This window comes from Rhopilema esculentum, chromosome 7, assembly GCF_057945365.1.
Source record: "Rhopilema esculentum isolate cy_ngs chromosome 7, ASM5794536v1, whole genome shotgun sequence".
In the NCBI taxonomy this organism is placed as follows: Eukaryota; Metazoa; Cnidaria; class Scyphozoa; order Rhizostomeae; family Rhizostomatidae; genus Rhopilema; species Rhopilema esculentum.
In genome coordinates, this window is record NC_142821.1 from 3812638 (window position 1) to 3824771 (window position 12134).

The window sequence follows — 12134 nt, forward strand, 5'->3', positions numbered from 1 at the left end:
TTATTCAATTGTTTTGAATTCTCTTATTGCGCATGTCCTAGCAATGTAAAGACCTAGTAATGTAAAGACCTAGTAATGTATGTCCTAGTATGTATTAGAACGTGTCGTATCTGGAACATTTCATTTTCTTTGAAAATATATTGGAGTTTTGAAATTAGATTTTTGAACTTATTGCTTCCCTTTTCTCTTAACAATACGGATATATAATTTCTCAAACTTTTGATAGGTTTTTATTGTTCTTCAGAAGTTATTATCGATATATTTTGTTATACAGACTTTCATTTTTTGGTTATCATCGTGTCGAAAAGAGCTGCAGGATATTCTTTCTAGTGATTTTTATGATCGTTTGAATGGCATTTATGGTCTTTGTTTTTCATCAATCATGATATTGTTCTTTGGTGTGATTAATTATGAATTTTTTTCACTAATAAATGCTTGTACATCTGTATGCGCTTCTGCGAAGTTATTGTGAATTTTTAGCTATAACCTTGTTTAAGCGGTAATTGGATGTTGCTCAACGTAGTTTTCGATCATGCTTTTCAGGTTAGAGCTGTGTCCGCACGTGCTCTCGGTGCGATGGTCAAAGGCATGGGTGAGGAATCATTCAGTGACTTGTTGCCATGGCTATTGGAAACGTTGACGTCAGAACAGAGCAGCGTTGATCGTTCTGGTGCTGCGCAAGGTAACCTTATTATTCACAGCGACAAGTTCATTCAACTAACCTAATTAAAAGAACAGTACTCTGCTATAAAGTAGGTTATCATCCATTTAAAATGCGGTAGCAATCAAGGAGCTGGAAACAGCTATTGTGAGCTTAAACAAGGATTTTTGAAGTTTTAAGCTGCAAATGTCATTCCGCGTTTGCTTATCTCTGAATTGCCATATTTTAAATACCTTTGCAGCTTCTTGTTGTTTGAAATGCAGAATAGTTTTTCAAAATGGAATGGAATTTTGTATTTAATAGGCTCCTTCCTGTCATACGCTAGGTGTGGATCGTAGAGTAATTGAGTCTGTATGATTAGAAAAACAGCCAGTGAACTGATATCTTCTCAGTCAATGCAAGAAAACCTTGTTTATTTAATCCATATATCGATGAGTTAATACCACAAAAAGAAATTCGATTTCGGTGTGTATTGGCTTAACTGTGAGCATTTCATTTCGTGAAGATTTCAAAGCTGCTTAAAAATCTAAGTCACGTAGCGAGAAATCGCCATCAGGAGAAATTTGGATTTTGTTTCCACCTTTCCGCTTGTTATTGATGATTCAGTAAGATCGAAAGTATATCGATAAGGATTTTTCGAGCAATTTACATCACGGATTTCGCGCTCAGAGAGAGTTATGTTATTGCAATGAATATTTTTTTTACAAATGCTTTCCCTTTGCCTATTTGTAAATCGTTTCTTTCGTCCAAATATTTCTGTTTTCTAATAATGGTTTTCCTTTCTTATAAAGCTAGCCGGCCTCTATTACGGGACACATACAGTGTAAATGACTTCGATAAGAACGATTTTTTGTATTTGTTTTATCAAAGTTGAAGATTTGATGAAAAACTAAAATTGAAACCAAGGCAACATTGAAAGTAAACAGGAAACGAAGGAGCAGAATGTTTGGTGTTGGTGTTTAGCTGTTTATTACTATCTAGTTTCAGAAGGTAGTTTTATGACACTGCAAATCTTTGCCTATCCTAGCCACTGTGCCTATCCGATCCTAGCCACTGTGCCATGTAATCATCACTCTTTCATCGGAATCCATGTGTAAATGGTGAACTCTGTGGCAAATGAGGTAGATTTCAACACTAGCACCAATATTATAAGATTCTCTCAATCAAATAGTTAGAAAGGTTTTCATATACTGGTTCATTAAAAATGTTTCTCTTTAGGATTGGCTGAGGTTTTACATGGCCTGGGCACTGAACGGCTAGAGAAGTTGATGCCTGACGTCATCAAAACTACATCTAAGGAGGATCTTGCTCCCCATGTCAGAGAGGGATACCTTATGCTCTATATCTATTTGCCAGCTACGTTTGGTGACGACTTTGCCAAATATGTCGGCCCAATTGTGCCATCACTGCTTAAGGTACTGTGACTGCCACGTATATGCGAATTTACTCAATTGCCAGTCACTTTAATTCATGTATATTCCCTGGTTATAAATATTACATTTGCAAACAGTCTTTTCTTTCATGGATGCCAGATAAACATATCTGGTATTTTCAATATTATTATACAAAAAACATTTATATGAATCAAATACAATTATAAATAGGTCAAGAAGGTGAACGGAAATAACTTCAAGGGAGCTTCTTTACTGTTGTTCACATATTAGTATACAATTTTGAGTATACCATAGATTATATATAAAAATCAAGTTATAAAAATCCAATATACTTATCTTTTTTAAACACGTAAAAAAGACTAGTTTAACAATTAAAGCACGCCTATAGTAATCGATTTCTTGCTTTTTGCTCCATTTTTTCTTTAGTGAATAATTCGGTTTAATTTCTTAACCAAAGGAATTCTTTTTTGCTTTCTGATTTATAAAATTACTTTCTAAAAGCAAATATTTTGAAACATACTGAAGCTTTTAATCTCATACTCTTCAGAATATATAACATCAGAACATAGATCGAAACAGATTTTCATGTTTATGTATAGCGATTATAACTGCTAAACCGAAATAAAGCGATTATAATCTGAAACATGTCTTCATCATAGGTTTTGGGGCAATGTCAAGTAGCAGGGCCATATCAAGTAGTAAAAGATTTTCAAATTCTTTGCCACCAAAAAATTGTTTCTGGAAAATTCTTATCCAACAAAATGTACAAAAAGATGGAATAACTGCAGAAATAATGGATGTTGTTTGTATTACAGGGTCTTTCTGATGAGTCAGAATTTGTTCGCACTACTTCGTTGAAAGCCGGACAAAGGATCATTACTGCTTATGCAGACACAGCACTCAGCCTGTTTTTACCAGAACTAGAAAAAGGTTTATTTGATGACAACTGGAGAATTCGATACAGTTCAATCCAACTGCTTGGTGATTTGTTATTCAGAGTCACGGGCGTTTCTGGAAAGATGACAACTCACGGAGACGAAGACGACAACTTTGGGACATCACATTCAACCAAGGTATGGTCTTTCTCGGGGTTGGATACTCCATTGCTAATTCAAGATTTTTCATCGAGTACACTTATGAGATTATTTTTGGAACCCTTCAAACAACTTCCTTGCAAGGAAGTTTCTCTTTTGAAGAAACTCTATGCTTCCCCTTGGCAGTACCCTTTGTTTCTGCCTTAGTTTTATTTTTGGGCCTCTACAATTACACAAATCTTGCGCCAGTGAAAAACCTGACAGTATACATTGATGACAAATTTTCCAAGATAACACTGAAAAGTTATAACCTAGAGAAGGAGTCTTTCATAAACTTAGAAGATTTGAGTTTTAGAACCGGTTCCAAAATACCAGACAGCCGTTTTCCTAGTTCATGTTGAGAAGAGCCAACCATAGATAATATCGGGTTGGAATATTATCTTTGTAAGTTTCAAGAACGTCATTCAAAAGTAGTTTTTTTCTGCTTCATTCTTAAACTATTAAAGTTGTCCATGCATTCTTCATTCTATCCGTCTCGTCAGTTAGGAAGTTTTGTCAGTTGCAACTAAAGTCGATTTATGTTCAACTCTATAATGTGAACAATGGCTTTCAAATCGTGCCACTCATAACTTAAAATCGGCTTTTCGTTACAAATTCATTTTTATTATAGGTAGATTTGTAGGTAAAGATTGAAAAACATAGATCATCTGTGAAATAGAAAGCGTGACCTTGATAATGAAATGATAGAAATTTTTTTTTTGAGAAATAGTGACAAGCAATGCCGATGCATGGGAAATAGCTTTACATTGTAAATCTGTGCTATCAATTTATATCATAGGCCATTATTGAGCTACTTGGATTGGAGCGTCGTAACCGAGTTCTTGCTGGCCTGTACATGGGTAGGTCTGACATTGCAGTGTCCGTCAGGCAAGCCTCTCTTCACGTGTGGAAAGTTGTTGTACACAACACTGCGAAAACTCTTAAGGAAATACTGCCTACTTTGTTTTCGCTGCTGTTGGGATGCCTAGCAAGTGACAGTTACGATAAAAGACAGGTATTTTTACAGTATTTTTAATTGCATGGTAGAATTATATGTTTTTCCTGGGTTATTCGAACAAACAACTATTAGTGATGGCAAATCAGAAACAAGATGTTGCCTAGGTTTTGGTTGAAATAACATGACGCTGCATCTGATCTGTTTTCACCATTCAGCATCTTCGAGTATCAGTGAAGAAATATGCCTAGAAGAACCGAAAAAGTAAGCTCTTTAGCCACCCAATCATTAGAAATTTCTCTTAAGAAATATTCACGAAAGCTTCAACGCATTTCTGTTATGCTGTCCTTATTTATAATACGTGTGCTATTAGCCAGAAATGTTCTTTCGAGATCCTATTCTCCTGTTTAAAGCTTTTTCTTTCATTCGCCGATTTTAGACTGCAGGAAGAACACTGGGGGATATCGTTCGCAAACTTGGTGAAAGAGTGTTGCCTGAAATCATTCCAATTCTAGAGAAGGGACTTGACAGTGACCGCAATGATGAAAGACAAGGAGTTTGCATCGGTATAAGTGAAATTGTCAAATCTACAAGCCGGGATATGGTATGTTCAAAAGATTTTACCCAGAAGGCTTCTCGTTCGAAATTTTCATTATAATTACGTTTAATTGAGTTCTTTTCATTGTAGTTTCCTCAGTCTCATATCTTTTAAGCTGTTATTTTAAAACTTTCTCAGCAACCCTTTTTTAATACTGTGTCTTTCTTATAGAATCCCATGTACAATTGTTTTGCATCCAATCTCATTTGTTTATGGCTGTTTCCTTCGATAGATTCTCGCCACATCATTTCCAACCACTATTCATTGAATATCCCGTGTTAAGATTTAGGAGCCCATCCATAGTGAAATTGTGGTTAACATCGGAGAATTCGTCCCGTGACATGGGGAATATTTCCCTTTCTCAATCAGCCATTATTTACGACTTCAATGTTTTACCCCGCTTAAGACCATCTCCCTTATTCCATTCTTGAGTTTATTTTTTCATGTTGCCCTGAGATAATACAAATTGGTCAAGATTATCACAACTACACCAGGCTAAATAGCCTTTGTTCAGGAAATTTCCAAATAATAAGCGACAATTTGACAAACGAATTCTTTATCAGTTTAAAAACCATCGTTGTTTTCGAAAATTGGTCCTAGACATGCAGTCATGTTAGAAAATTCTCCGTGAAAATAGCAATATTTTCTTGGTTTTAGATTGTCATGTTTGAAGACTCTCTGGTGCTTACTGTCAGGAGAGCCTTATTAGACCCGTTGCCTGATGTCCGCGAGGCAGCCGCTGATGCCTTCGACAAACTGCACGATACGATTGCCCAGAAGGCATTAGATGGCACTTTGCCATATGTACTGCAGAAACTGGTTTGTGAAGTTTGTTTTCTATATTTGTTTTACATAATTTCAATTCTTCCATGATTCGTCGTTCTATCCATATAAGCACAAAAACCGCTATTGTGTAGACAGAAGGATTTCGTTTTCACCTTAGGACATTTCAATAGTAACATTCCATTGGTAACATTTCAATAGGCAAGCGGCACTTATAGGGCAACCTCAACAGTCATGTGCTCACGTTTCTGGTTGCCCTATTTCGATCCACTACTGGGTCTATATACATTTCCTATCGTAGTATTTTGATCTATGTTCTGACGTTTTATACTCTGAAGAGTGTCAGACGAAAAGCTTAAGTATGCTCAAATGTTTGCTATTTTCAAAGCCATCTTCCATAATTGCAAGATTTGAAAAACTTGGTCTATGGCTAGGACACCTATCGAATCATTATTAATTTTTCTCTATACCTTTCAGTTGTTCTTTCTTTTTGGTCATTGCCTCTTTTCTTAATATTGTTTGCAAATCCATTTAATTCTTTCTTGGGAAAGTCGCGAGTTGTTACCAAAATAGGATCAGCTTTTAACCATTGGAAAGACTGGAAAAATGCCTTTTGTGAAGATCGATTTTTTTTAATGCTTAGATAGTTTTGAAACTATTATCTTTAGCATGCTTGCTACATATTTCATTGACAGAATTTGCACTTATTTACACTAGGTGAGAATTTTACATTAAAATAGGAGACTTTCTATAAAGTGGACGTATGGAATTTCACAGTTTTTTACATATTTATTTGCAGTATTTATGATTGGAATCTCAGATCAATGGATTTATGATTGTCATGTTGCAACACAATTCTGCGTAAAAAATATTTGCTTGTGTCAAATCAGCCTAAGCGTTGAAATTTCTCAATAAAAATTCCTTCTTCCGAACCTTGCATGTTCCTCTATAGCTTTTTTAATATAAACCAAATGATTAACAAAGTTTCGTTTTGTTTTCTTTAAAGAATGAGGATGAATTTGCTGAAAGAGCTTTGGATGGCCTACGAAACGTGATGGCAGTGAAAAGCAGAGTTGTATTGCCCTTTCTCGTTCCCAAGGTGCGCTATAGATTTATTTTTAGGCTACTTTAAATCGACCCTTATTATTCCTTTAGTAATTTTTAAAAGATGTCTGCGTTGGATTAATTAGAATCAGTCGTTATCACTGTTGAAAGATTATCTCTTCCTATCTCTCAAAATCCGCTCATTTCTTCCTCAATCAATCAATTTACTTATAGGTAGATTGGTTTATGTTATATGCGTCTCAGTGGTTTTAGAGCCTCACAAGAATGAACTGTCATATGAACTGTCATGTGAACTGTTTTAACTCCGTTTTGTTTCTTTGCCAGTTACTTTTTAAAGTTGCAAGCTGTCTGGGTCGTTATTAAGTGTTATTTTTTTTAGTAATAGTACGATATTACCACCTTCAGAGGCAAGTGAATGCAATATTCAAGTGAATATTAACAAAAAGAATGGGGCCTTAAAATTTCCCTTAAAACATTTGCTGGATACAAAGTTGCAAATAAAATCATTAAGAAGAATGTCTTATGGAATTTTAGTGGTGATTCCACTGTTAATTTGTAGCATAGTGAATTAGGTATGCTGCTGAGAACAAAGCAAGCTCAATAAAGTCGTACAAACTACTCCCAAAATTTCCCATTCTGTTAATATCTTTGTTTAAAGTTTAACGGTAGAAAAGATGATTGATTCAAACAAAGACTTATATCGGTACACGTTAAAGTTGCAACTTATCATTACGCCAATCGTTCTTGGCAACTTAGCACTTGTCATTCTTGCTTCAAGTCACACTGTAAACGATTCACACATTAAACATGGCTCTTTTAGATGGTGCTTATAAACCCACTAAGGCGTGTCCTTAATCTCTTCTTGAAATTGTCCTGGAAAGCTGAGCGTCGACGTGTTCCTTTGAGCACCGTTAATAAGATTAAAATGCGGTGTAAATTCAAGAAGTTTTTCTCTATTATCATTGGCAAGAAGCGTTCATTTGCTTGCAAGCTTAGCCAATGTTTTAGGGATATTTCTATCCCAGTAAAGGGTACATGCTGTACGGTTTTTAATTTATAAGGTTTATCTGTGAACATAATCTTGCTAGATGATCGCGTCCTTGTTGAACGTTGTTGCCCCTTGCTGTTCACAGTCCACCCACCTATCTTTGCAAGAGTGTCTCTGTTACATAAAGCAGAGGGTTTACCTTTGCCAAGGAAAAGCTCCACGTTACGTTGGATACATAGCTTTTAACTTTATAGCAGAATTAAATCTACGCGCGTGCTTATACAGTTATATACAATTAATTACCCCTGCTTTGTAATTACAACCGATCTCTTTATCCCGCAATCCTATTTCTATGCTGAGATCGCAGCCGCACGATTATTTCGTTATCTACTATAACTAACATGTTTAATAGTGCCAATTATTTCTACCAATAAAGAAGGCAACATGGCTAGAGGAAGTGAAAGTAGATTTTGTTTAGCGAAGTGGGAATACTTTCTAACAGGAAAAAACGTATATTATTAACTTTTGCTATAGAGTTTAAACTTTTGAAACCTTTGGGTAAGCATTTAGGGCTACTTTTAGTCTGGATCTCATTCAATAAAAATGGCCAATATCACGATGGGGGGGGGGGTCGTCCCCTTGCCCCCTTCCAAAATCCCAGATACGCCATGATCCGTCCAGTTGAAAAGCTATTTTGCTAGAATTAGTGTTCAAGAATATTTCAATGATTTAGAAAGTTTTGAAATGTGTTTGTTTTATATTGTCAAAAATAACAATGTTCTTTGTTGTTGTTATTTTACTACGAACTGGGGTCGCGTATTTAAGTGTACAAAGAACGGGTATTTCAGGTCATCTGATGAATTGGCTTCAGTTTGACAGTGTTAAAGCTGTTAGAAAGTTCTCTTTTTTATTCATTTTGCGAGCGCCCTGCCACGCTTTGTGATCGAGAATAACGTAACTGAAAAACTTCAATTTGGAGGATGCGTGCCAACGGATTCTGTATGATACATCTAACTTATGTCCGAACTCCTAGTTACTGTCAAAAGTCTTGAGAAAAATATGTTTCTTTGGCTTTTTTCATAATTTTGCCTTTCTCTCAATAGTTCGGTTTTAACGTCTCTTGTTGCTTCACCAGCTCACTACGCCCCCGGTCAACACACGAGCATTGGCTATCTTGTCGACTGTTGCCGGAGATTCGTTAACCCGCCACCTCAGTAAGATTATCCCAGCCATGTTCCAAGCTATTGACAAAAGCAAAGATGCGGAACAGCAAGAACAGGTAGCCATTTTAATTCTCACCCACGTGATCATTGTTAGGAAAGATTACACCTTCACCCCATTCCTCTCTGTTCCTACCCTCAATAAACCACCTTGAAGGTTGATTTCTGAATCCGCTCGAAATAAGATGAAATATTTCATGATACAAAATTTTAAAGTTGCCGGATTATCCCACATTTCATATTCAGTGATGTGTCGGAGAAAATCATCTATTTGGCGTTAATGAAATTCTTATTCTTGACATTATGGGCGTTGAATAGAGAGGGCGTCATGATAAAAGGGAGTTGATAGATCATTATTATTATTATGACAGTGAAGGCCTTCGCATTCTAGTGTTTATTGTTGTTTATCAAGATGTATCTGGCAAAAATTGTGTTCATCATTTGGAAATATAATAAAATAAGTTTCAAGGTCTATCAGTCTTGATTTTGCTTGTTGTTCTACCTTTTTGTAAAGTAATGAAACCTGTATTTTCCATTAAATGAGCTTAACAGGGGGGGTCTTTAAAGACTTTACAAGGTATCAAGTAGAGGAGTCCCTTGTGGTGCCAAGCAGCATTTTTTGAGCTGCCAAAAAGGTGTGATACTTGAATTTATATTGTTGCGTACTTAGGGTAAAGTTTTGATAAAAGAATTTTGATTGTCTTAACAGGCTATCGAAGGCACCAAGGCATTGATACTTTCTGTCGAGAGCAACACTGGCATAACAAGCATTGTAGATGAATTTATCGACTCTTCAAGACATAATTCTCCTGGAGTTCGTAAGGTTGGTGTTCATTGATGCAATTTCTTAACCGTCAATAACATGACTTCTAACGGTGGAGCTTCGTTAACATGCAAAATTGTACGCACAAAATTGAAAGCTTTTGTTTTTCTCAAACGTATTCTGAGAATGAAATGATCCTGTATGTTACAGACAGTGTTTTTAAGGATGTTTAATCCTATTTAACATTTTCAGGTTTGATTCACGGTACTGCGGCGTTGAAATCATTTTAATGACGTAATTCACTGATAAAATTTGAATAATATGTCAAAGAAGCTGTATAATATATAAAAAGCATATGCAAAAGAAGCGGTGTAGGACAAGCAAGCATCCTGTGATGGCTTTTGTTAATGTACACATTTTAGTGTTTTGTTCATGTGTAATGTTTTAATGATGTAAGAAGTATGTGAAAGAGTCCAAATCCTCGTGCAGATGTCCATTAACCCATTTGAATGAAATCAACTTCGAGAAAATTGATATCATCATAATAAAGTGCTACAATGCTAGTCTGGCTTAGAACCTTGTCTATTCTTCTAATCAAATTGACATTGAGGGCAACCGTTGGTTTTTTCAAGGCATCAGCCATAATCATCAAAGCATTCTGCTCTGGTTGCAAAGCGGATTACAGTAACTACGTGCAGCAGTTGCTCAAGGTGATACTTCAGTTGATGAACGATGCTGACCAGGGTGTTTACACTGAGGCATGGGGAGCACTTGATGCTTTGATCAAGGTCCGTTGTTACTAGCTTTTTCTCTTCATAGATACACCAAAAAATTTTAATTCTACGTAACTATGCCTACGTTTAATTTTTTGCCGTTAACTCTGCGTAACCAGCTGTGAGTGATATTTCTTTATCTTAATGATACTAACTGTTGAGAACAACAAGGGTGTCCTAGAACGTTTCTTGAGACAAAAATGAACCTTTACTAAACAGTACTGATGTATTGTTTGTAGAGGGTGCAAAAGGTTGGTGCATTTAGGTGAAGTTTAGACCAGCCTTTCTTGCTTCCCTTGATGTTGTTGCGATGTTTTAGAATATTCTATCTTAAGACTTTCCGGTCTGTCTGTTTTACCCTATCAATGATTAACAAGCGCAAAAATGGTGTCCCTAATGCTGCCAACCTTACTCCCTTTTTCTTATGACATCAAGATTTTTAGCATCAAGTGTTTTATCTACGCAGAGGCTAGATCCAGCAGAACAGATGCAGCACATTGGCAATTTAAGAACAGCTATCCAGTATGCAGCAGAAGATGCGAGGGAGGGGGTAATCCCTGGTTTCTGCATCGTTGGAAAGGTAAATGGGCATCTTTGCTTTGTTTTTATATACCATACTGAGATAACTATTGTTAAGTAAATGGAAACACAAATATCTGTCCTATAGAAACATGAATCTTTAATCTAGCACGATTTATTTCGTTAAGAACAGAAACGTTTTTGGGATTTCGAAGACAAGAAGACATAAACTGATAAACTGGCTTTCTCTGAAGTTGAACAACCATTTATTGTATTTATGATGCTGAATTTGTGCCTTAGTGTGAAAATTGAGATTTAAAGCATTTTGGAAATTTGAAAAATGAAAATCACATTGTTGGTGTCTTATTCCTTTTACCTAATCGCAGAAAAGAGTTTTTAGGATGTTTTTAATTTTTCATCTTTTTACATGTTTTTCATTAGTTCCTCCCTCTTTATAAAATGTTATTTGTAAAAGTATGACACTACTCAACTGAACAATACAAAGCTAAAGAGTATAAACAATACATTGAAGGCATTTGTGTTCTGAAACCCATCTGCTGTACGCTTGTCTCAATTTTGTTTATAATTTGACTTGTTCTTGTATTCACTTAGGGAATCAATGCTATTTACCCAGTATATAAGGAGGGAATATTAAACGGTGGTCCAGAACTGAAAGAACAAACAGCCAAACTCCTGGGAGAAGTGGTGGTGCTTACAACTCCAGAGGCACTGAAGACAGCATTGCTAAATGTAACAGGGCCCCTCATTCGTATCTTTGGCGATCGTTTTAACTGGAATGTGAAAGTCGCGATATTAAATACACTGGCATTGTTACTTAAGAAGGTCAGTGTCACCAGTGTTTTACAATAAATATTTTTTACGAGACGCTTTCTTGTTATCACGAGTGAGCGATCTTTTGATCCCTTGAAGCCTTGATCCCTCCAAGCCTCGATTCCCCGAAGCCTCGATCCCTCCAAGCCTCGATCCCTCCAAGCCTCGATCCCTCCAAGCCTCGATCCCCCGAAGCCTCGATCCCTCCAAGCCTTTATCTCCTTCTGCTTTTCTGGTCTCAAAATCAGCTATTGAACTAAACTTTGATCCAGCTGAATTTGCCTTGCAGTTACGTTTGTCGTCGTCAATCCATTTTTTATGAAAAGGGATCCTATATTAAAAACTTTTATTTATATTTTAATGCAACTAAGACGTGGGCGATTTTGGGAAATTTTTATACCATGGAGAGTTTGCTAGCTGTGAAATTTTTTATATTTCATCTTTCTTTATATTGGCTTTGAAATAAGCAACTTTTCATGAAAAATTTTTTTCGTGTTCTTTTCATGTGTAA

At 36.1% G+C, this 12134-nt stretch overlaps 1 protein-coding gene across 1 annotated transcript in view; it reads left to right on the forward strand.

The window, feature by feature from the left end:
• The window catches only part of LOC135683733 (stalled ribosome sensor GCN1), a 53196-nt gene that overhangs the window by 29098 nt on the left and 11964 nt on the right, over positions 1-12134 (forward strand). The window contains exons 41-52 of the mRNA XM_065199078.2: positions 544-682; positions 1880-2076; positions 2871-3128; positions 3928-4143; positions 4523-4687; positions 5339-5500; positions 6471-6563; positions 8653-8796; positions 9447-9560; positions 10133-10288; positions 10740-10853; positions 11405-11635. Coding sequence (XP_065055150.2) covers positions 544-682; positions 1880-2076; positions 2871-3128; positions 3928-4143; positions 4523-4687; positions 5339-5500; positions 6471-6563; positions 8653-8796; positions 9447-9560; positions 10133-10288; positions 10740-10853; positions 11405-11635 — 1989 coding nt within the window. The remainder of the gene's footprint in view (positions 1-543; positions 683-1879; positions 2077-2870; positions 3129-3927; positions 4144-4522; positions 4688-5338; positions 5501-6470; positions 6564-8652; positions 8797-9446; positions 9561-10132; positions 10289-10739; positions 10854-11404; positions 11636-12134) is intronic.